This window comes from Gekko japonicus, unplaced genomic scaffold (genome assembly GCF_001447785.1).
Source record: "Gekko japonicus isolate JY-2015 unplaced genomic scaffold, Gekko_japonicus_V1.1 scaffold977, whole genome shotgun sequence".
Taxonomy (NCBI): domain Eukaryota; kingdom Metazoa; phylum Chordata; class Lepidosauria; order Squamata; family Gekkonidae; genus Gekko; species Gekko japonicus.
In genome coordinates this window covers 330572-354502 of record NW_015159743.1, presented here as the reverse complement: position 1 = coordinate 354502, position 23931 = coordinate 330572, and the positions used below count along the sequence as shown (strand labels likewise).

Genomic DNA, 23931 nt, shown 5'->3' with positions numbered 1-23931 from the left:
GATTAGTTATAATCCTGGGAGAAATCTTTCCACCACCTGGAGGTTGGCAACTCTAAGTTAAAAGATTCAGGCAGGAGGTGCCATGGAAGACCTCAGCCTCAGACCCTGGAGAGCAGCTGCCAGTCAGAGTAGACAATGCAGACCTTGATAGACCAGATGGTCTGAGTCAGTAGGAGGCAGCTTCTTCTGATCCCTGTTGAATGTTGGGAGCACATCTCTTGGGCGGGGTGGCTTGTTACAAACCAGCCTGGAATCCCTGGATTGGCTCTGGGCAGAAAAGGAAGCCTGCTACCTTTCCCACTCCCCAACACCCCTCTGAATCAGCAGCATGGAAAGACCCCCTGCACTCATCGGACATCGAGATGAGCAGTCGCTCTCCTTCTCAAACATTTGCCCTTCTGAGTCCCACAGGTTCCAAGAGAGTAAAGCTATTTGTAGAAAGCAAATGACATTCACGGCAAAGCGGAGCGGGGGCAGAGAAGAGGGGAGCCCCCTGACGCCAGCAGCCCCAGCAGTTTTCAACCACTTGGCAAGCTGCGATGTGCGGGAGGCTGTTATGTAAGCTTTGCAGCACCAGAGGTTTATGTAACAATAGAGGAAAAAGCAGTGTGCAGATGGGGACAGGGAGAGAGCAGTTTTGTGTGCAGCTGCTGAGGAACTAAGGACAGAGTCCCGAGTAGTGGAAGGGTTTCATGGGAAGTGGGAGATACCAGATCTCAGCCTGGGACTCTCTTTTGAATGCCAGGGTTCAAAACTCAAGTATGTGAAGGAATAATTTTTTAAAAGTCCCTGGAGCATGTGCAAAGTATTTTCTTCATCATCCTGGTGTCACTGCAGCCTGCCTACACACACCCCAAGTATTAGCCACCAGGTTTACAATGGAATCCTTACTCTCATCTAAGTCAGTAGACTTAGACTGGATTAACCGCACACAGGACTGATGCACCGTTACAGTGCAATCCTAAAAAGCGTCATGACTTTCTAAGTTCATTGAAGTCAAGCTTAGAATGGTGTAATTCTGTTTAGGCTTGTGGTGTGTCACGTTTTCTCAACTTTTTGATACCTGCTCCCCTCCCCAACTAAAACTGGAGGCATGATTCCTTCTGCACCCAAAACAAGAATATCTATTTTCTCAATCAGCTCCATTAAACAAGGGCCAGGAATGGGCCAATTAATATCGTCCTCCAGCATCCTACCTTCCCCTTTGCCCTGTAGTTAGTCAGGCTCAGAGATGATGCTGTGCTTTGGGGCACAGGGTTGTGCTTTCTGAGTAACGGCGATGCTTTAGGGATTTCCCTGCACTCACCAGTTGGTACGCAGACCGTATCAGGGAACACATGAAGCTGCCTTCTACTGATTCAGACCCTTGTCTATATTGGTCAGTATCAGTATCGTCTGACTGGCAGCAGTTCTCCAGGGTCCTTCACATCAACCCGTCCTTTTAAATGGAGATACTGGGCACTGAACTGGAGATCTTCTGCAAGCAGAGCAGGTGCTCCCCCACTGGGTTACAACCTCTCTCCCCCAATGTAGCACATCTTTCTTCCCCCCACTCCGTGAATTGATTTTGCTGTCCATTATTCAATACCTATATATCCCATGTATGGCTGCGAGAGTTGGACTATAAAGAAGGCCGAGCGCCGAAGAATAGATTCTTTTGAACTATGGTGCTGGAGAAGACTCTTGAGAGTCCCTTGGACTGCAAGGAGATCAAATCAGTCAATCCTAAAAGAAATCAACCCTGACTGTTCCCTGGAAGGCCAGATAATGAAACTGAAGCTCAAATACTTTGGCCACCAAATGAGAAGGGAGCACTCACTGGAGAAGACCCTGATGCTGGGAAAGATTGAAGGTCAAAGAAGACGGGGACGGCAAAGGATGAGATGGTTAGACAGTGTCATCGATGCAACGAACATGAAATTGAGCCAACTTCAGAGGACGGCGGAAGACAGGAGGGCCTGGCGGGAGATGATCCATGGGGTCGCGAAGAGTCGGACTCGACTGTGCGACTGAACAACAACAACAACATATATCCCATACTCTCAGCATTGCCCTGGAGGCAGCTTCCAATCAAGAACAATTAAAAGACTCAGCATCACAAAAAGAATCCAAAGCAACCATCAAAACAGCACAGACCCAAACCAGAGTAGCAAAGAGACAGCTGAGGTGACGATAACCAATCTGTATATGGCAGTGATGGCGAACCTTTTAGAGACCGAGTGCCCAAACTGCGACCCAAAACCCACTTATTTATCGCAAAGTGCCAACACGGCAATTTAACCTGAATACTGAGGTTTTACTTTAGAAAAAACAACTCATACATTAACTTAAGATGATCCAAACAAAGTAAGGAAAGCAATCCCAAATGCTTTCATTTACTTAAAATTATTTGGCAGAGAATTCGACACTTTAATGATGGTCTGGGCCTGGCTGGGGCGATGGCATGTGTGCCCACAGAGAGGGCTCTGAGTGCCACCTCTGGCACCCGTGCCATAGGTTCGCCACCACTGGTATATGGTATTTGGTTCCAATGGCCATAGAGGGGTAGGATGTATTTAACAGGGCGACTCAATGGGCTGGACTCTGGAGTCTATGAACTGAGAGTGAAAGGCAGTCACAATCACAGACCTTTTCCCCAGCCTCCTGAGATCTCCAAAAAGCTGATACTGAGAGTTACAGGAGCCTTATGGACAAAATATCCTGGGGCATGGTGGGCTGCTGTGGAAAGGAAGAATTAGGCTACATGGACAGTGCTTCCACCTCCCTGGTGGAGCACCTTGCATGGATGGAAACTCTGCCACTGGAAAAGCAAGGAGGGATGATGTTGTACAATGCCCCCCCTTTACCTACCCACCCCTGTGACCTCTTTGCATTTTGTCCAGGGGGCAGTTTGGTGTAGTGGTTAAGTGTGTGGACTCTAATCTGGGAGAACCGGGTTTGATTCCCCACTCCTCCACTTGCACCTGCTGATGTGACCTTGGGTCAGTCACAAGCTCTGGCACAGCTGTCCTTGAAAAAGAGCAGTTTGTGTCAGAGTTCTCTCAGCCCCACCCACCTCACAGGGTGTCTGTTGTGGGGAGGGGAAGGGAAAGGAGTTTGTAAGCCGCTCTGAGACTCCAAGTGAAGGGCGGGGTATAAATCCAATCTCTTCTCTTCTTCTTCTTCTTCTTCTCTTGTAACTGTGACAATAAGCTTTTGGGGAGGGGGTGTCTCAGGAGTCTTCTGGGAGAAGGGAACTATATCCACGAATGCTCTCACATCCACATGACCCAACCCTGATTTTGTTGAAAACGTTGTATTTTGCTTTTATAACATAGAAACACGAGAAAAAGCACATACAAAATAACAAGATGGATCCACAGGCAACAAAAAGGTTGCCCGTGTCAAAAAAGAAGTTGAGCAGCGAGGAAAAGGATAAATAAGAAAGGATGAAGTCACTGTAAAATTGACTAAAAATAGGCGTGCTACACAGGCGGCTGTGAAATATGAATTTCATTAGCATTCACGTCGCCTGGAAGTGACGCGGGCACGCTGGGCACGCTGGGGGCGGGGCCACGACCATTCGAGGGAAAACCATAGAGTTTTCCCTCTGATGACCGTGGCCCCGCCCCCAGCGTGCCCAGCGTGCCCAGCGTGCCCGCGTCACTTCTGGGGGACGTGCACGTCAGGGTGGAGTTCCCCCCAGGGCCTGATCCGCCCCCCGGGGGGACTTGGCAAGCCTAAGTTGGCTGGGTTGGGAAATACCTGAAGATTTTGGGAGTGGAGCCTGGGGAGGGGCGGGCCCTCAGTGGGCTGTAATGCCACAGAGTCCAGGGGAGCTGATCTCCCAGGGGAACTGATCTCTGTTGACTAGAGAACATTTCTAATTCTAAGAGATCTCTAGGTCCCACCTGGAGGTTGGCAGCAGTAGGCCTTTGTAATCTGTTTTAGTAGCAGGCTGCTTGCTAACACATTTTTTGCATCATTTCAGACACAACCATTTTAGCAACTGGCTGCTAACGGCTTTTGTTTACCTTTTCATACAAAGCTGCTCACGTCCAGTGTTCCCTCTAAGCTGAGTCAGTGTGAGCTAGCTCACAGTTTTTTAGCCTCTGGCTCACACATTTTTGTCTTAGCTCAGGAAGGATGGCTCCAGAGCAAATTAATTTATGCAGTAGTCAAATTGCTCACTCACAACTTTAATGCCAGTAGCTCACAAAGTAGCATTTTTGCTCACAGGACTTCACAGCTTAGAAGGAGCATTGTCCAGTTGGCAAAGTGGGGTTTAGCCGTGTTTGAGGTACATGGCTTTCTTCTGTTTTCACCTCTTCATTGCGCTTCTGAATTGTTGTATGTTGTTTAAAATGTCTGCAGCACTTCCAATAGTGCCACTTCCCCCCTGCCCTTTGTCACAGCACTGTCTTTCTTGTGGTTGGGGGTTTCTTGTCTAGTGCTATAGCGCTCAACTTAGAACAATTTAAAAAACACCAATTGCAAGAAAAAGGGCGGTGGGGGGGGGGGAAGCGGCACCCTTTGAAATGGCCAAAGCGCTTCAGACAGAGCTCATTAACGGAATAAAATTCACTGTATGAAAACTCCTGTCCCTGTGTCGCTTTATTTATTTATTTAATTATTATTCACACTTCTATCTCGCCCTCCCCGAAGGCTCAGGGCGGCTAACAGGCATATTGCTAAATAAAACAATAAAAACAGTACAAAATATTAAAAACACATCACAATTGATAGACAATTTTGGTGCGCCTCTGAACCACATAAAGTTACACTTTCTAAAAACAAGATGGCCGTCCCCTAAACATCCCGTCCCTCGCCCATGATGCAAAAATTATGGGGCGTTGGTGGTACATGCCCATGTCCTGATGTCCATATACAAAAATTTACTCATTGAGCTTTACTCAGAATCAGGCCAACAATGGATAACATCCGGTTTAGAAAGATAATGGGAAAGGGGCCTCAGGATGCAAATGTGTTCCTTCCCAAGTCCCTCTCCTTTGGTTCCTGCTTCAAGACATTCCTTCCTTACCTCATCAAACGGAGCTTCATCCTCACAGTTCTCAAGCACTCTGGTGTAGAAGGAGAGGCCTACAGAACCCAAAGAGAGAGAAGCAATTAGTTTGTGCAGAACCACATGAGACTCAGACTTAGTAAACAAGCTTGCGGAACACAGGGGATTTCCTTGCAATGCCACACTTGGTTGTGAGTAAAATAATATAACAGCTGCCCTGACAGTTCATCTAGTCTAACACTCTTCTGTTTCACACAGTGGCTAACCAGTTGCCCTGGAGGGCCAACAAGCAAGACACAGAGGCTGAGGCTTTCCCCTGGGGTTGCCTTGCCTGCCTCTGTATGTGGAAGTTCACTTTAGTCATCTTGGGTGGCGGTCACTGATGGACCTGCCAAGCACATGAATGATGTGGAATAACTACCATAGTGGTTGTGATTGCTATTGAGCCAGTAGCTTTTGATGGGAAAACATGCAAAGTTCTGGGTTGTGGAGAACTCTTTGACAAGCAAGAAGGAACGGAGCATGCTATTTTTAAATTCTTGTACTTAGGAAAAAAGTATAAAGAAAAGATTCAACAAAGACACAGTATTTAAATAGCAATGTCAGAAAGAGAAGAAAGACATACAAATAACTCTGTTCACTACTTCAATAGCAAAGGCAGAACTAGAATACAATTAGACACATCAAACATGTAGAAAAAGGTAGACAAAAAGATAAAAGACAAATTGGTTTGTCATTATCTTAAGAAACTCCTAAAATAAAATGATAAGAAATACCACTAATTATAAACCAGGGAGAGACCAAATTTAGAAATACCTCTTCAGTCACCTCAAATGCTAAAGGAATAATAACCAGGGGTCATTTCCTGCAGGAGCGCACAGGAGCGGAGCTCCGGCAGTAAAGAACCCAGGGGGCGGGCACATGCAACAAGTTTAACCCCCTGCTCCCAGCAGCCCTCAGTCAGAGCAAGAAGCATCCAGGTAAGTTGCAGAGCACCCCCCCCCCGGCCCAAAACAGTCCAGTGGCACCTTGAAGCCCAAGTTTTATTCAGGTCCAAGCTCTCCCTCCTCTGCGAGGACAGATCTGTGCGTTTCCCCCCCCCCTCCAATAGCAATCCAAAACAGTCCAGTGGCACCTGAGCTGTGACACACTTCCGGTGATGTCAGGGGGTGTGGCATATGCAAATAAGCTGTGCTAATGAGCTCCTGCACCTCTTTTTCTACTAAAAGACCCCTGATAACAACAACAACAATAATAATGGTGGTGGAAAGTGCTGTCATGTCACAGTTGACTTATTTCAACCCTGTAGGGTTGTCAAGGCAAGAGATGTTCAAAGGTGGTTTGCCATTGCCTGCCTTCATGTCACAACCCTGGTATTCCTTGGAGGTCTTCCATTCAAATACTAGTGAGGGCAGACCCTGTTTAGCTTCCGAGATCTGATGAGAGGAGGCAGCCTAGTTTATCCAAGTCAGAGTGGTGGTGGTAATAATGATGACGATGCAAGAAAAATTCTGGTTTAAAAAGTCCCCCTTTCGCTACAGCTGACTGTGAACCTACCTTAACTCAAAGCAGCAATGGCTCATTTCTTCAGCCTGGGGCATGGATCCTCCTGAATTACTGTTCCCCTGCCCCCGCATGCAAATTGCTAAATGGGGTTTGGTTGTCCCCCCCCCCCCACAATGAGAAAGGCTGCCTGGTGCCCAACATCCTTGAGATGATCCCCCAACTCATTCCTCACTTTCTTGAACGGCTCTACTAACAAAGGCAGTCAGCGACTCTCCATGTAGTAGCTGTGCTCACAAGAGAGGGTAATGATTTTAAGATTTCATTCCTCTACATCCATGGGGACTCCTCAGCGAGATTTTACAGAATGAGCCCCAGTGGAACCCACTTGCCGACGTCTCATCTCCGAGCTATTTGATCAGACTCATTTGCTAGAAATACTTCAAAGTTTTGGAGCCTGAGAGCAGGAACGGGGGACCTCGCCAGTCTGAAAAGCTCAGAGGTGGCCATATGACAGATTAGGACTGTCAGATGCACTATGGAGAGGAACTGGGGTACTGCATCTAGGCGTGCAGATAAAGCTACATACTCTTTCATTGCTACATCACCAAACCTTCTCTTTGAGCTCTTCTTTCATGCAGCTGGGGAGAAAAAGTAATTAAAATGCTAACATTTATACCGCCCAAATTCAAATTAAGCCTCTTGGAAAGGGAATGGCCTTTGATGGATAGTATTTGTCACCAGTTAAAGTGTTTTTTCTTATTTTAACGTTGTCAAGCATGCCTAATTTTTAAGGTTTCCATCTCTGGGTTGGGAAAGTCCTGGACATCTGGGGGTGGAGCTTGCGGAGGACACAGTTTGGGAGGGACAGGACCTCAGGGGGGTATAATATCACAGTGTCCACTCTCCAAAGAAGGTGTTTTCTCCAGGGGAACTGATCTCTGTCATCTGAAGATCAGTTGTGATTCCGGGAGACCTCCAGGTCCCACCTGGAAGCTGGCAACCTTGCCCATTTTGCATTTGTAATGGCAGAAGCTGTGTGAAGTGCCATGCTTGAAAAAACCTCTGCAGGGTTATTCCATGATAAGTTTGCTTTAGACGGTGCGAAAGCCCCCAGTGCTGAGCTTTGCTCTTCCTAATTGCCCTTTTCCTAATTAAATCCTCCCATATAATCAGGAGTGAGTCATATTATGAGGCAAGGAACACTGAATTTTACAGCAGTGGTTCTTAGGACTTAGTTTTAATGAGAGCTCTTGTCTTGGTTTTCTTCCCTTTTATAAATTTTAAGCAATAAGAGAGGATAGTTGGGAGATTTTCAGATTAAGAACCAGCTTCCTCATTTATACTGTGTAGCCACAATCCAGCATTCATGTCCTCCCATGTGATTGGCTAATGACAATGAGACAAGGCAACCTGAATATGACCTTCAGTAAAACAAGGGTTAAGTGACATGGTCATAGTCAAAAGGTTCATGGACGTTTTCACGGCAGAAGCTTGCCACACCAAAGAGACAAGCCATTTTCCAGTTTCAATGTAATAGTTGAGCAGAAAGGTGGGTTGCTTCTTTAGCATATGCTGGACTTCAACAAAACAAAACTTCTGTTATTTCGTTTTCTTGATAGGGTTTCATTTCTTGCTTTACCATCCCAGTGCAAAATCCCCCCCCCCCCAATGCTGTTCTTGGAGGTCACCATTTTGGGCTACAGTGGGAGAGGGGAGGGGAGAAAATTGCTTTCTGCTGATGGAAATTCTTCCAGCAATGGAAACACTTCATGGGCTTAAACCATGGGTGATTTCTCACGAGAGCTGCCTCGCAGCACAGCGCCGTTTGCCTTGACACAAATGTGTCAATTTCACACCCGAAGCTCCGGTGCTGCATTTTGACTCGGGGCTTCGCCCGATTTCCTCCGCAGTTTCGTGATCCTGGTTTTTGAGGATCATGAAACTGCAGAGGAAATCCTTGGAAGTCTCTGTGGTGTATTCAATCTGACCAAAGTATGTATGTGAACTCTGTCATTGAAACACCATGTGAAGCCTTCATCCCTCACTTGTAATTGGTAGCCCAGGAAGAACTGACCAATCACCAACAGCCAGTTCCAAGAGCGGGAACTATTGTGATTGGACCTTATCCCTGCAACCTCATAGGTTGATATTGTATAATAGGGTGTGGCTACATTAGCCGGGAGAGTTTAAAAGTAGAACAGCTTCAATGTAAAAGCTGTTCTGGCTATTCATGTTGATCTGTTTGGAGTTGAGTTACGAGTTGCTGAATAAAACTGATCTTTTGCTGAAATCACTCTCTGACTCTTTGTTAAGTAACCGACTTAACAGTCTCTCATCCAAATACTAGCCAGGGCTGACCTTGCTTACCTTCTGAGCTCTGACGAGATCAGGCTAGCCTGGTCAGGGCACACCCGCCTCTATTTCACATTCACAACAACACTGTGAGGGAAGTTAGGCTGAGAGAGGGTAACTGGCCAAAGGTTGTCCAGTGAGCTGCAGGGTTAAAGCAGAATTTGAATGAAGGTCTCAGAGGTCCTACATCAACAACTACACACAGTGGTTCTGCCCAGCTTGGTATAAACGCGTTATAACACTGGCTTATACAATGCTCACCAACTTTGGACCACCGTACTTCAAGTAGGGTTGCCAGCCATTGGATGGCAACGAGCAAGAGATGGGGGGAGCAAGGACAAAGGGGCATGCAGGCATCACATAGCTCTAGGAATCACCAGAAACTCTATGGTAAAACAATTCTCCTTTATTACCACTCCATGATCCATTTGCCCATCTTTTCCTCCTATCTAACCCCTTCCTTCCCCCACTGCTTTTGGCAGCAGTTCCTTTGGGGAAGAGTTTTATACTGGCAGCTTGAACCTTTCCCCTCCCTCCTACATGAAAATCAAGCAACAATTTAGTGCAGTTCTTCCCACTTTAAATGCATAGTTAAACCTGTCACCTTTTGCTCTAACTCTTGCCGGGGTCTTTTTCTTGCTGTAATGAGATTTTTCTGCTGAATGAACACACACCCTCAGGGAGACCCTGCTTTGAACCTGCACAGGAAGGCAAAAATGCCTAGATAAGCAAGCACCGACCTCTCCTGATTACTGCTTTGGAATTTCCCCATGACTTGCCACAAACACACGTATTGACTTCGTTCATGATACCAATAGAACTACCTGGTGATCTCTTGGATGCCATATGGTCCTTTTCGCACCTTGACTCCATCAAGGTCTTGCAACCTGGTGCCAGGAGGAAGTGCTGGCACGGCAATGCCAATAGGCATGGGTGGGGTTGCCAACCTCCAGGTGGGGCTTGATGATCTCCTGAAATTACAACTGATCCTCAGACTACAGGGATTGGTTCCCCTGGAGAAAATGGCTGCTTTAGAGGATGGACTCTATGACAATATCTTCTGCTGAGGTCCTGCCAACCCTAAACACCCTCCCCAAGCTCCACTCCCAAATCTCCAGGAATTTCCCAAACCAGCGTTGGCAACCCTAGGGTCCCAGCTCTGGGCTGATACCCACAGAGTTGCCATCATCCTCACAATCCTGAACCACCTCTGATTTGGTCTGCTTGCATTTATTCTGCTGCATACCCATATTGGAATGCCTTTGACTTGCATCCTGCAATCGTGCTTTGGATTATTGTTGCGTGTTCAGATTTGATTCCATGAACAATGTCATCTGTATTGACTTGCAGTTGATAAGGGTGTGTTTTAGAGAGGCACTAGACATTATCATGGTAAGTAGGGCTGCCAAGTCCCCCCGGGGGGCCGAAAACCCCCCACCCCAGAGGCCCGTTCCCTGACGCCAGGAAATCGGGCCCCAGGGGGAACCCCGCCCCAGCGTGCACGTCACAGGGAAGTGACGTTATGACGCCGGGCACGCTGGGGGCGGGGGCACGGCCATACAAGAGAAAACTCTATGGTTTTCCCTTGTATGGTCGTGGCCCCGCCCCCAGCATGCCTGGCGTCATGACGTCACTTCCCTGTGACGTGCATGCGGCGCGCCAGGATCTGCACGGGAGTCCCCCGCCGGCAAGGTAGGTGCCACTTGGCAACCCTAATGGTAAGGGAGGTTTAGTGGGCAAGAGAGAGAAATGCTTAAACCTTCCTGTATCCATTGATTACAGTCTACAAATACCTCCCATGGGGCATTCGACCACCAGTGGGATTCATACTGGTTTGACAGCCCAACTGAAGAAAACAAAAATAAAAATTGATTGTGGGAGGGCTATATTTGGAAAGCAGAACTGCCATAAATTGGCAAGAGTCAAAGGCTTCTTGCAGTCACTGATGCTGCCTGGAAGTGTTCCCTCAGCCCCTGAAATAATGTTACTGCAAGGGAGACGCAGGGCAAGGAACCCTATGTGACCAGTGTAACATCGCGTTTGGCCCTCAGTATTTTATGGCCCAATCTGCATCTACAAACACACACTGGAACAGAAAAAGATGCGGCTCAAAACCACATTCAAATACCCCGGGGCCGACACCACTGCAGAGTCACCCCTGAATGGCCATAAAACAGCCATAAATCTATGCAGATGGCTACCACAGAGCCAAGAGATCAAACAAAGTGAAAGCAGTATGCAGTCTGGACACTGCCAGAAAATCTGACAATCCATCAAAGTGAAAGTGGCATGCAATATAGAGGGGAATTTCTGTTCCAGTGTGGGCTTGGTAAAACAGCAGAGCAAATGCTAGATGCAGATTGGGCCTACGTTCACAAGAACGACTGTGATCTGCCAATCTACACTACATCTGGGAGATCTGTGAAGACTAGATCTCCTGATTTTTTTAAAAAAAAAATAGAAACACAGAGGTAGTCTTAACCAGTGGGCAACAGGGGCAAGGTGCCTTAGACCCCACACTGAGAGGGGCCCTTCCTTCTCCCCTCAAAGGAGGGAAGGAAGTAGAGGGACTAGGCAGTGGCTCCCGTCCACCTCACACAGGGCAAGGGCCACTCCTTGCCTGGCCCCTGTGGGGGGACAGGGGGGTTTCAGTGAGTCTGGGGCCCCATTCTGGACACTTGACCAGAGCCCCAGAATCACCAAGACCACCACTGTATAAACAGCAGAATTAAGGACTCTAATTCAGTTCAGGGACACAGCACAAGTGGAGGAGCTTAGTCCTTCCCTCCTGCTCAGTTTGTGTAATCTCAGTCCCCCAACAGGGTTGCCAGCCTCCAGGTGGTGGCGGCTGGAGATCTCCTGGAATTACAACTGGTCTTCAGGCAAAAGAGGTCAGTTCCCCTGGAGAAAATGGCTGCCTTGGAAAGTGGACTCTATGGCATTATATCCCACTGAAGCCCCTCCCTAAACCCCACCCTCCTCAGGCTCCACCCCCAAAATTGCCAGGTATTTCCCAGCCTGGAGCTGGAAACCCTACCCACCCCATGTTATTTGCCCTCGAAGGAAAACAGACAGGTACTCAGGGGTCATTTCGTAGAAAAAGAGCTAGGGGGACTCATTAGCATAACTCATTAGCATATGCCACACCCCCTGACATCACTGGAAGTGTGTCCTCCCCACAGCCGGCGGCGACCTCCAGCGGGCACCAGCAGGGAGCTCCAGGCCCTGCCCTCCCGCACCTCACCCGGGGGATGGCGTCCCCCCCAAATGACCCCTGCAGGTACTTATATGGTATCTGTTTGTTTTTCCCCATGAGGCAAATGGCAGGCTCAGGGAGGTATCCGGTTTATTAATGACTTGGAATAAGGCCCATTGTGGGAAGAAATACAATGAGCTCTAGAAGGAAGCTCCAGGTGGGTGTCCCGGCTGTGGCTGGTGGGGCGGCAGAGGGAAGGGAAAAATAGAGGGAGGCAAGCCATGTTTATTTCATTCTGCTTAGCTTTCTTTCCTGGAGAACTGATCTTGGAGATCTCCAGGTGCTGCCTGGGGGTTGGCAATACTAAGGGGAGGGCCAGACCTGTAGATTTGAGGGGTAGACCTGGGGAGGGCAGAGTTTGGGGGGCAGAGGGACCTCAGCAGGGTATAATTCCATAGAGTCCATTGCCCAAAGCAGCCATTCTCTCCAGGTGAACTGATCTTGGAGATCTCCAGGAGCTGCCTGGAGGCTGGCAATACTAAAGGGAGGGCCAGACCTGTAGATTTGAGGGGTAGAGCCTGGGGAGGGCAGGGTTTGGGGTGTGGAGGGACTTCAGCAGGGTATAATGCCATTGAGTCCACTGCCCAAAGCAGCCATTGTAATAGCTGGGAAATTTTCTGTAGGGGAAATGATGTGCTGTGGCTGGGGAACACGGTGATTTATGGGAGATCTCCAGGCCCCAAAGGGAGATTGGCAACTCCAGTGACCATTTAAGGGAAGATTGGGATATGTATTTTGGCAACTCCAGTGACCGTTTTAGGGAAGATTGGGATATGTATTTTACCTCAGGACACATTCAGTGGCTCCCAACAGCAACAGCAAACTGCTTAGAATGTTAGAGGCAAAGGCGAATCAGGCCGCATATGCAAATGACCTCTGTGTTCCGACTGGCTATTGGGGGGGAGGAATAGCAAACTGTTTAGAATATTGGAGGCGAGACTCAGGAAATGCAGCCAGTGGATAGGGACAGCTTCTGAGTGACAGATCAGGGAGCCAACTGCTTTGGGAGCATGTGGAATGTTCAGGAGTGTGCCACCACCAAAACAGAATTATTATACAGCGAGATGGTGCTGAAATGCACTAGATTTAGTGCTTACTCTCCCACACATGGGTGGATCTAACAGACCATCAGTGGATGGTGTTGACAGTCATGGATCTTCACTCATTCTGATCCCCTCCCCACAGCAGCCTTTCAAACCCCAGAAACTCCCCCTGGAAATTCTGCTGATGGAACAAGGGAGCAAGTTTTCCTCCTTCCCACTCTTCACAGCAGTCTCCAGACCAGCAGAGCTATCTTGTTCTGTGACTTTGGGAATAAACTTTTCAAGGATTGCAAATTGGGGGGGGGGGGGGAATACGGTGATTCTTGCATTCCATATATACCACTGCATGTGCAATTATTCAACTAATCACACAGTGGCATGATATTCCCTTCCAGTACTGGCCTTCTCATCCTTGTATGGACAATACACTCAAATTTGCAAATAATACATAATTGGAAGGGACTGCACATGCTTGCAAAGGAGAGACTATAGAATTCCTAATGGCCTCAGTAAATCAGAGAGTGGAACGGATGTTAATAATAAAAAAGAATGCAAGCAGGGCTTTGCAGACCCAGGGACCAGGATACTCTACTCTGCAACTGACGGCCTGACCAACCCAGGAGATTCTGTGGTGAGACTGGACTGTCATTCAGAAATAATGAGTATAACTTCCAAATGCAGAGATTTCCCCAGATGCTCTTCAAACTCAGAGGTAAGGAAATCCGAAAGCTACTTATGGTTAAGATGATGGATTGCCACAGGGACGTAGAAATAATTCACTACAAAGATACAAGGATCTGGCATTTGCCACCCACGGAGAACCTCCACAGAACCACTACAACCCAGAAGCCACTACTGCAACCAAGAATTACAGATCACTTCTGAAAACAGACATAGTTTACTTGGTAAGAAAGTCAGAGAAGGAGCAATTCCCACGCGTCACACACAGGTAACAATGGCAATTTTGAAACATCTCCATTGGCTCCCCATCTGAAGTGTTGGTTTTAAAACCCAGAACAGCTTGGGACCAGTATACCTGATGGACCACCTCCAATTCAAATCTCATACAAATCTATGGGTGCGATCATACGCACAATTAGCCCCACCATAGGCGCGAATGCCAGGCAGATTTAAAGGGAACGATCAGACATGAACATCTGGGAAGTGCCCCGCACCCATCGGCAACCCGTTCTGCTCCATTGCAGAAGCAGAATAAAAAGACACTGGGGAAAAATCCGGTAGTAAACGGGTTGTGATGGGCCACGGACAGACTTCCCCGTGTCTGATCGCTCCATGCCGTTGTTTCTTTCCCTTTCGCAGTATGTGGATCATCGCAAAATCCATAGGGAGCACTCAGTGCTGAGATGCGATACATCGATTCCTCGTTTAAGTGCATCAGAAACTACTATCCAAAAAACCCAAACCCGAATCACCCGTGGTTGCATCTAATCATGCAGTGGCAGGCTATGTACACCGCTTCCAAGGACTGTGTGATCACGCAACTGTGGGTCAAATTCCTCTGGAGGAAATAGCCTCGCTCCCCCCCCCCCGCTTTATCTCGCGCGTGTGACTGCCCCCTATCTGCATATTAAGATCCCCTTTGCAGAACCTGTTCTGTGTGGTGGCATAGGCCAAAAGGAGGCATTTCTTTACGCAAATAATGAATAAGAGCCGAATAAGACAGTGATGTGGGAGATCCTGGATCAGACACTCCAGTCAGGCTTCTTTTTCTTTACATTTAAATACAGTCATGGAATAGGGGTGGTAGTAGCACTGGAGAATAACACTAGGAGTGGGTGATGTTTCGCCCTTTCCCCTGGGCTGCTGCCAAATCTGAGTTGTTGTCCAAAGCTGCCGTCAGGCCCACAGGGGGACATGCAGGTAAAGCTCTGGGGAGAATTTAAATTGGGAGAAAGGTACAAATGGAAAAGGTTAACCCTCTCCCTTCCCAGGTGTCACTTTCCCAATCTGAACCCTCCAACACACCCACACTGCCACCACACAACAGAGGCATAACATCCAAACTGCAAGATGTGATAGTCCTGCTGTACAATGCATTGGTCAGGCCGCACCTGGAGTATTGTGTGCAGTTCTGTGTGCAGTTCTGGAGAAGAGGAGGTTGAGGGGGGACATGATTGCTCTCTTTAAGTATTTGAAGGACTGTCTCTTAGAGGAGGGCAGGGAGCTGTTCCTGTTGGCGGCAGAAGATAGGACTTGCAATAATGGGTTTAAATTAAGGATGGGAAGGTACCGGCTTGGAGTTTAGGAAAAACTTTTTTATAGTAAGAGTTGTGCAGCAGTGGAATCAGCTGCCTAGGGAGGTGGTGAGCTCCCCCTCACTGGCAGTCTTTAAGCAGCGGCTGGACAAACACTTCTCAGGGATGCTCTCTAGGCTGATCCTACATTGGGGGTTGGACTAGATGGCCTCCGTGGACCCTACCAACTCTGTGACTCTATGATCTATATATCTAATACTGAAGTCGCCCCCTGCATGCAGATACTTATTTCCGCACATCGGGGGCACCTGGGGGGGAGGGAGATGTTTGTGCACACTTGGGGCAGTCCCCAGGTGTGCACAAAAATCTGAAACCTGTAAAAAAATATCAGGGAGATACTTAAATCCCCCAAAAGTGCCAGAGTGTCCCCTGCGCATGCCGCCGCCACCACCGCCACTTCGGAGCCAGGGGGGCAGCAAGGCCCGGGTGGCTGCAAGCCGCCGGCACTTACCTCCTCCTGCTGCTTCCTCCTCTTCCTCATAGGTGTGGAGCTCCCTCCCCCCCTCCCGCGAGTATCGCGGGTCCCGCCCCTTGTTCTATCTAACATTGATTCAATTTTTGCTAATAGGATGCTTGAAAAATTGAACTTAACTAGGCTTTAAATTATTTATTGCCTGCCTTTCTTTTTGAGACTCAAGACAGCTTACATGATATAAAACAATGCAACCCTTTTTTACCCGCCCAGGGAAGTGCTGATTGCCACTTTGGGGCCAGGAAACAATTTTTCTCCAGGACAGGTTGGCTGGAGATCCTGGAGGTTTTTTGTCATCTTCTGGGCATGGAACAGTGGTCACTGAGGGTTTGTGTGGGGGGAGGTATTTGTGAATTTTCTGCATTGTGCAGGGGGTTGGACTCCCCGCCCCCGGGGGGGGAAAAACGGGGGGGGGGGGGGAAGCGTGGCTGTTTGCCCCGAAGAAAAATAACGGGCAGTTGTGCGATCATACCTCCCCTCGAGGTCCCGTCAAGGTTCCGTGGTCATGGGGGAGGTGCCGATCACACGACCATCCTGCAGCGCGGCAAAGAAGCGGCGCGGCGCAATCACACCAGCAATCGCTCGGCGCCGCTTCCGTGGCAAACCGGGTTGGTTTTTTTCCCATCGAACTTCGCGCATGCACATGAATCGGATGAGCGAAACCCAGCATGCGCGGTTGCATGCTGGTGCGCATCCTGTGGGGACTTGGAAAAAAACCCCTGCTTGCGACAGGACATGGACTGGCGCCGGATGCCACGGGATTCCACCGTGAACGCGATCACGTGCATGCCCTTGCCCCGCGGTTTCCGGAAACTAGTACCTCCGAGGTACTAGTTTTTTGCCGCGCGTCTTTGGCGGGAAGCCTCGGTTGAGCCACGGGAGCGCTACGCTTCCCAGATGTGCCGGTGAGATCGCGTCCAGATAATCTGCCTATCTTCCGTCTCTCTGGCGTGGCTAATGTTCCGTGTGACCGTAGCCACTATTACTTTCCAGGTAAATGTGCACAGATCTGAAGGAAGCAATGCAGATTTCATTAAAGCTGAGTATGGAGAGGGTACAGCTTAGTGGTAGACGACCTGCTTCAAAAGCCAAAAAGATCCCCAGTTCAGTTCTTGCCACCTTCACTGAGGGTCTGTGTGGGGGGAAAGTATTTGTGAATTTCCTGCCTTGTACAGGGGGTTGGACTAGATGACCCTGGAGATCCCTTCCAACTCTATGATTCTATGAGACATCCATTTTCTCTTTAGACTCACCCCATATGGTCACAGTGATTATTTGTTTGTAGTTGAAGACAACTGATATTTTCAGTGGTTTTTGCCATTGCATAGTTGGTGATATTCCGAATGGGAGCTGGCCAGGTAGCTACTGTAGCTGTATGCTCACAATTTACTGGCTTGCTAGGCTAATGTACGTAACATATCGTTTAAAATCAGCTACATTTTGAGCATATGTGTTGCTTCTGCACCCACAGTGGCATTCATCAATAATTAGCATTTGTCACACTGGAGCACGTTCAGAACTTTCTAGGTCAAACAACAGTGGGGGGGGGGGGGGATGAGAGCATGCCAGATCTTTGTGATCAAAGCTAGAATACTGGACGGACAGAGATACATTCCGTTTGGGAGTCCACAGGCATAATGGGCAAAGCTGAAAAGCAAAAGAAAGCAGGCTGCCGCCACCTTCTCAATAGGATCAAAAGGGAAGTATCTTGAATGGCCCTTAGTGGACTCACCTGTGACACAAAGAAGGATCTTGAACTTCATCTCTTGGTAGAGTTGCCAACTCCAGGTTGGGAAATTACTGGAGATTTTTAGGTGGGAGACTGGGGAATGTGAAGTTTGGAGAGGGAGCTCAGTGGGGTACCATAGAGTACACCAGCCAAAGCAGCCATCTTCTCCAGAGGAACTGATCTCTGTGGTCTGGAGATCAGCTGTAATTCTAGACCGCCAGCCCCCACCTTGAAGTTGGCAACCCTGTCTCTTAGCTTATGCCCTGTAGCTACTGGAGGCAGCACAATGCCTTTGATCTGCCCTGCATGTCATCCCTAAGCCTCCTTGCAGCAGCAGGAAGCAGGTCGGATGTTTTAACACAAGCTGCACCCTGAGGTGAGCAGGGAGACACAGAGAGAGAGAGAGAGAGACCCCCGGGAGGCTGCTGAGCTGATCTCCAATTCCCTAGCCTGCTTGCGAGGAACATACGGGTGCAGCAACCAACCCAGCAGACAGGCCTAGAGGAACTGTGAAGCGAGAAGGCCTATAAATAGATGAACCTCATGGGAAAGGAAAGCAAGAACTGCCAGGCCTAACAGAGCGGCAGCGAGTAAGAGAGGAAAGTGCAGACTAGAGAATACTGGGAAACCAGGAGAGATGGGAGCAAGAGCCATCGCAGCAGGGAAATCCTGAGTCAGGCTGGGTACATTCTGAGGTTCTCTCTTTATCCTGGCCATCCTCCCAAGAAACTCAAGGTCGATCTATGATTCTCCCCCCTGCCATTTGATCCTCACAGCAGCCCTGTGGGTTATGTGCCATGGAGTCGCTTCTGACATAGCGACCCTCTGGATTCATGACCTCCGAAAGGTCCTATTGCTAACTGCCTTGCTCAGGTCTTGCAACTTGACGGCCGTGACTTTGCTGATTGAGGGCGAGTCTGCATCTGGCATTCACTCCGCATTTTCTCAACAGTGAGGAAAAGGTGCAGCTCAAAACCACATTCAAGTACCCCAGGACAACACACTGACTGCAAAGTCACCCCTGAACAGCCATAAAGCTATGCAGAAAGTACCATAACATCCGATAATCAAAGAAAGTGAAAGGAGCATGCAATGCAGAGGGGGATTTCTGTTCCAAGGTGGGTTTGGTAAAGCAACAGAGGGAAAAGCCAGTGCAGAATCGCCTGCTGTCAACCCATCTCATGTCAGGTCTCATCTTTTTCTACTTCTTTCAACATTTCCTAGCATTATTGTGTTTGCCAGTGAGTTTTATCTTCAAAACCTTCTATATTCTGCTATTTCTCCTTCCCAATCAATCAATCAATTACAATATACATCTGCTGCACCTTTCAACTAAGGTGAAGGTTTCACTCAATCCAACTGTGCAAGAAGCCCTGGTGGGGTATTTGGAGTGACAGTATTTTCTCCCTCACAGTCACCAGTGAGCTTCATACCAGAATGAGAATGTGAATCCGCCGTCCCCTCTGGTCCTTGTCTGGCATTCTAACCAAAGCACTCCACTGCACCTTTAACAGAGCTCTAGTTCCTATACTGTGATCTCCCTCGAAGTGAGGAGGCAACAGGAATATAGACTCTTCTTTACATTCGGTCTGGCAGAGTGTAATGCTAAGTGATTATGAATCAGGAAGTCCCCTCTTTGTATTTCATCTCTGCTTTGAGCTCATTAAATGGCCTTGAACAAGCCATTATTTCCACCTGGGGGCACCATGTACATACATTTGAAAGCACAACATGCACAGCCTTTGGACCATAAAGCTCTTCTATTTAGATATTCAAAACATTGTACAATGCATTTTTTAAAAAACAGTCTAAAAGACTGTGTTCTAGCTGGAAAGCAGCTAGCCTGCCTTTACCCAGAGCCAGGTTTTGATGAGACGGAAGAAACACAATGGGGCACCTCTGGGCAGGGAGTTATCCAGACTTTGTGCCATTATTGGACAAGCCCACTTCCTCCTAACAAATGCAAATACCAACCAGAGGATGAGCAAAGAATTCTGGGAAGATTTTCATTTGTTTACAAGAGAGAAGGACTTTTTGTACACATGGACATCAGTACATGTGGATGCACCCTGAATTTGCTTCCATATCTAACTTGTATACCCAGTAAAGGTCTAAAGCAAATTCCGAGGTGTTCTGTTCTTAATGCTAGGTGTGAAAATAAGAAGGCAGCATGGTTGCAAACAGGAGTACAGTGTAATAAGTCCAGTTCTTTCTCTGTCTGGAACTGCAGTGAGCACAACTTCCTTTCTCCCTGTTTCTACCCACACCAAGTCCTGGAGTGGATTAAAGCAGTCTAAAACACTGGTCTGGATTAAAGGAGTAGAGTGATCACGACACCACACAAGGGAGGAGAAAAAGGCCCTAGATAATTAGGGGGCTCAGGTTTTGTCTTTGTTTCAGAGTGTGAAAACACTGATGTGGGCAGTTGTCTCAGGCATGCAAAGGTAATAAAATATGACTTCTGATCTATTCCTTTAAGGGGACGGGAGTAGTCAAAGATGGGTGGGATGAGATTTGTGCTAAATTGATGTGGTTAAAGACATGAAGTTGGACTAGCACCTGCAAAGAATGACAGAGAATGCTCAAGGATTGAGAGGTGCCCATAAAAGCTGGGACTTATTTAAGATATTACATTAATATTTAGGACCTAACAGCTTGGAATCCAGCTTCAGATACCAGCTAATCAATCTTCAGAGCCATGCTGTGAAGAAAATAATCACTGATCCTTGTCAATTGCGAAAGGAGTGTGTCGCAGTGCTTAGCAGAGTGTCTTTATCATAACACTGCCAATCAATATTTCTGTTCCATTCGCACTGACAGTGTACAAGTATTGCCAAGGGGGCCAAAGAAAGCGAAACTGCAAAGGACAGGTTCATGCCACCATCGTTACAAGGGGACAACCAAAAATGCTGAATTGATCAGCACTGTACGATTACTACACAACGTCGCTCATTCCTTGACGGAACTCATTCAGAGTTATGTTTTTACAGAAGGATAATAGCTCAGTGGTAACCCACTTTCTCTGCATAGTGAGGTCCCCGGTTCAATTTATAGTATCTCTAGTTACAAGGACGTCAGGCAGCAGCTGTTAGGAAAAACCTTTCATTGCCTGAGAAACTGGAGAGCCACTGCCAGTCAGAATAGACAGTACTGGCCCAGATGGACCAGTAATCTGATTCAGCAGCCCTTTTCAGTCATTACATTTTTGATGCTCCTCCTACCACATATTCCAGGAGCACAGACTACATGTAATAACCATTTAGTGTTTCAGCTACTAAGCATGATTGGAAACCCAGGTCAGCTGGTGCTAGACGCTTATCAAACTTGGTGTCCAGAACAAATATCTGCATGGAGGGTGTTCCACAGTCAAGGTGCTACAGCAGAGAAGGCTCTGTCTTTGTGGCCAGCCACCTCATTTCAGAAGGCGGTGGAGACATCTGGAGCAGTGTCATCCACGAAGGTGTTCTGAGGGCAGAACAAGATGAGATACTGAGAATTCTGGGTATGGAGTGCAGCTATAAACAGCTGACACGTGTGAAATCAGGACCACGGATCAGGGAGAAGGGTCTTGAAGCCTTTCTTCTCATGCCATTTTCTCAGCCCGCAGGGCTACTACTAGCTCTACAGGGACAAATAGCTGGATGCTTGTGAATGGGGCAATTAGAGCCCTGCAGGGTCACTTTGGGGATGCAAAATGGTAAGGGAGGGAAAGGTTTAACCTACCCAACTTTCCCTATGTCCTGATTCAAATCTGGGTCCCATCTGTTGGTAACCTGAAAGGGAAATAAAGCTGGGAGCTCCATACAAGGCCAGTCAATGATGAGAAATGGCCTCTGATTGTTCCTGTCATTTATCCACCCCCATTTCTCTACCTGGAAAAGCCCCCCTTCCTCCCTTTAAGTGTGTAAGACTGGCTACATCCATTTTAGTGTGTAAGACTGGCTACACCCATGGCCAGGGAAGGGACCCTGGCCATGGAACTTCAAAGAGGTCGCCTCTTTGACGGCGGAATGCCAGAGAATTGAGCCGCCTCTCTGTTCCAATGGTCCTCCGTGATGTGAGACCAAATGGACTTAGTGACGCTGACTGGGACAAGCGCAGGAGATCACGTGGCAGAAACAAAATGAAAGCGAGGTCGAAGGACCTATTATGAACGTGAGTCAATTCCGAAGCGTTTAAAGAGAAAAAGATAGCTCCCCACCCCATCCCACCGAGCGGGGGGGGGGGAACGAGCAGGGGAGGGACGCCTCCTATGCGCACAAACTTTTGAGCGAATGAGGGGGGGAGCAGAAGAAAACGCGAGGGAAACTGCCTAGAAGTACTTACCAAAGCGAGTCCAAGCGGTCAAGCGCACATTCAGAGACTTTTAAAAAGTTTGTGAAAAGTAAACAATCGCTAAAGATGGCGGGGAAGAAGGACAAAGAAAGACTTTTGAAAGCGAAAGGGTCTGAAAGCCCAAAAACAGAAGTTACCAGTGAGATGGCAAAGGATGTAGCGGATTACATGCGCCCTCTACTGGAACAGCTGAATAACTTCAAGGAACAGATGTCCGTGGTTACTCAAGGCATTACTGCACAGCAAACTCAGATAAACGACATGATACAAATAAGAAGCAAGATGCTGAGAAGGTAAAGGAAGTGGCTGCAACTACACAGAAAGTGAAAAAGAAAGTGCAAAAGCTGGAGAGGAAACAAACTTCCTTGGAAGATCAACTGCTGCAAGTTCAAATGGAAAAGGCCAACATGGTCCTGCGTTTCCAGGGCATGCCAGAGAACAGAGGGGAGAATCTTAAAGAAGTGATGAGTGAACTGCTGGCCCCAGCGACAGAAATGAAGGCAGAATTGTTACTTAATGATATGGACGTGGTCTATAGATCATACTCAGGATATAGAAAGAAAAATAATCTGCCTGGGGAAATTGTAGTAAGATTCTCGAAGAGGCATGTCAGGGATGCAATCCTGAAAGCAGTTGCTGGAACACCCCTGAAAGCAGGGGAAAATACCATCAGAACGCTAAAGGATATTCCATTTGAAGTAAGACAACGTAGAAAGAAGTATAAAGAACTTGTGTTTTTTTTTTCAGACAAACTCAATTGGATATAAATGGCTATTTCCAGAAGGCGTAACTTTCAAGATCAAATATAAAAAAGAAAAGATTGACTCTGTTCTAAAAGCTCAAGAATTCCTAAGGGTTCAGCTGGGAAGACCAGAGGACGAGGAAAAAGATGAGGACAGCAAGTCCAGCAGCGAGCTAGACATTGGTTCTTCCGGAGAGGACTCTCTGTCTGAGCAAGGGGAGGCAGCCCCAAAAAGTCCTTATAAGCTGCGGAAGAGAAGGGGAAAGGAGAAGTAAAGGCTGAAGGACTCTGAATTGTGCCTTTGAGACTTTTGTTATGGGATGATTGGGGGTACTCCAAACCAACTATTCCCTTCTGGGGAACCATCGTTGCCAATCTCCAGGTGAGGGCTGGAGATCACTCAGAATTACAACTGCTTTCCAGATGGCAGAGATCAGTTCCCCTGGAGAAAATGGTGGGCTCTGTATCCTTATATGCTGCTGAGGTGGCCCCCGTATGACAGCCAATGTGACATAGCAGTCAGGGCTTCAGAGCACGGGAGAGGCTGCAGGTGTGTGGGGGGTGGAAAGCTGAAGAGTGAGGGGGAAATAAAGGTAGGTTGATGATTAGCTGGGAAGGAGATAGAGTTGCCAACTCCAGGTGGGAAATTCCTGGAGATGTGAGCGATGGAGCCTGGAGAGGGTGAGGTTTCAGGATGCAGAGGTCATTTCGGGGGGGAACGCGGGGGAACGCAGTTCCCCCGGGTGAGGTGCAGGGGGGTGGGGCACGTGTAGAAGCTCCACCCCCTGCTTCCGGCCGCCCCGCTTCCAGACCTCATTCAGCCAGGAGGAGGCAGGAGAAGAGGGAGGGTAAGTTGCTTCCTCCCCGACTCTCCCCACCCCCGCCTGCCTGGGGCCAGGGAGGGCCTTGGCGGGGCTTCCTCGCACTCCCGCTGGCCTTGCAGGTCCACCGCTGGGCCCCTGATGTCAGGGGGTGTGGCATATGCTAATGCTAATGAGTTCCCCTAGCTCTTTTTCTACGAAATGACCCCTGCCAGGATGCATGGGACCTCGGACAGGTACAAAGTCATAGACTCCACCCTCCAAACCAACCATTCCCTTCTGGGGAACCATCATTGCCAATCTCCAGGTGAGGGCTGGAGAGCACTCAAAATTACAATTGTTCTTTAGGTAGCAGAGATCCTCTGGAGAAAATGGTAGACTCAGTGTCATTATACCC

General features: G+C 48.2%; 1 protein-coding gene across 4 annotated transcripts in view; it reads right to left on the bottom strand.

Annotated features, from left to right (window-relative positions):
* Positions 1-23931, bottom strand: part of OTOF (otoferlin) — a 217717-nt gene that overhangs the window by 179349 nt on the left and 14437 nt on the right. For all 4 annotated transcript variants that reach the window (XM_015405380.1, XM_015429824.1, XM_015405386.1 and 1 more), the window contains exon 2: positions 5021-5079. In XM_015405380.1, coding sequence (XP_015260866.1) covers positions 5021-5079 — 59 coding nt within the window. The remainder of the gene's footprint in view (positions 1-5020; positions 5080-23931) is intronic.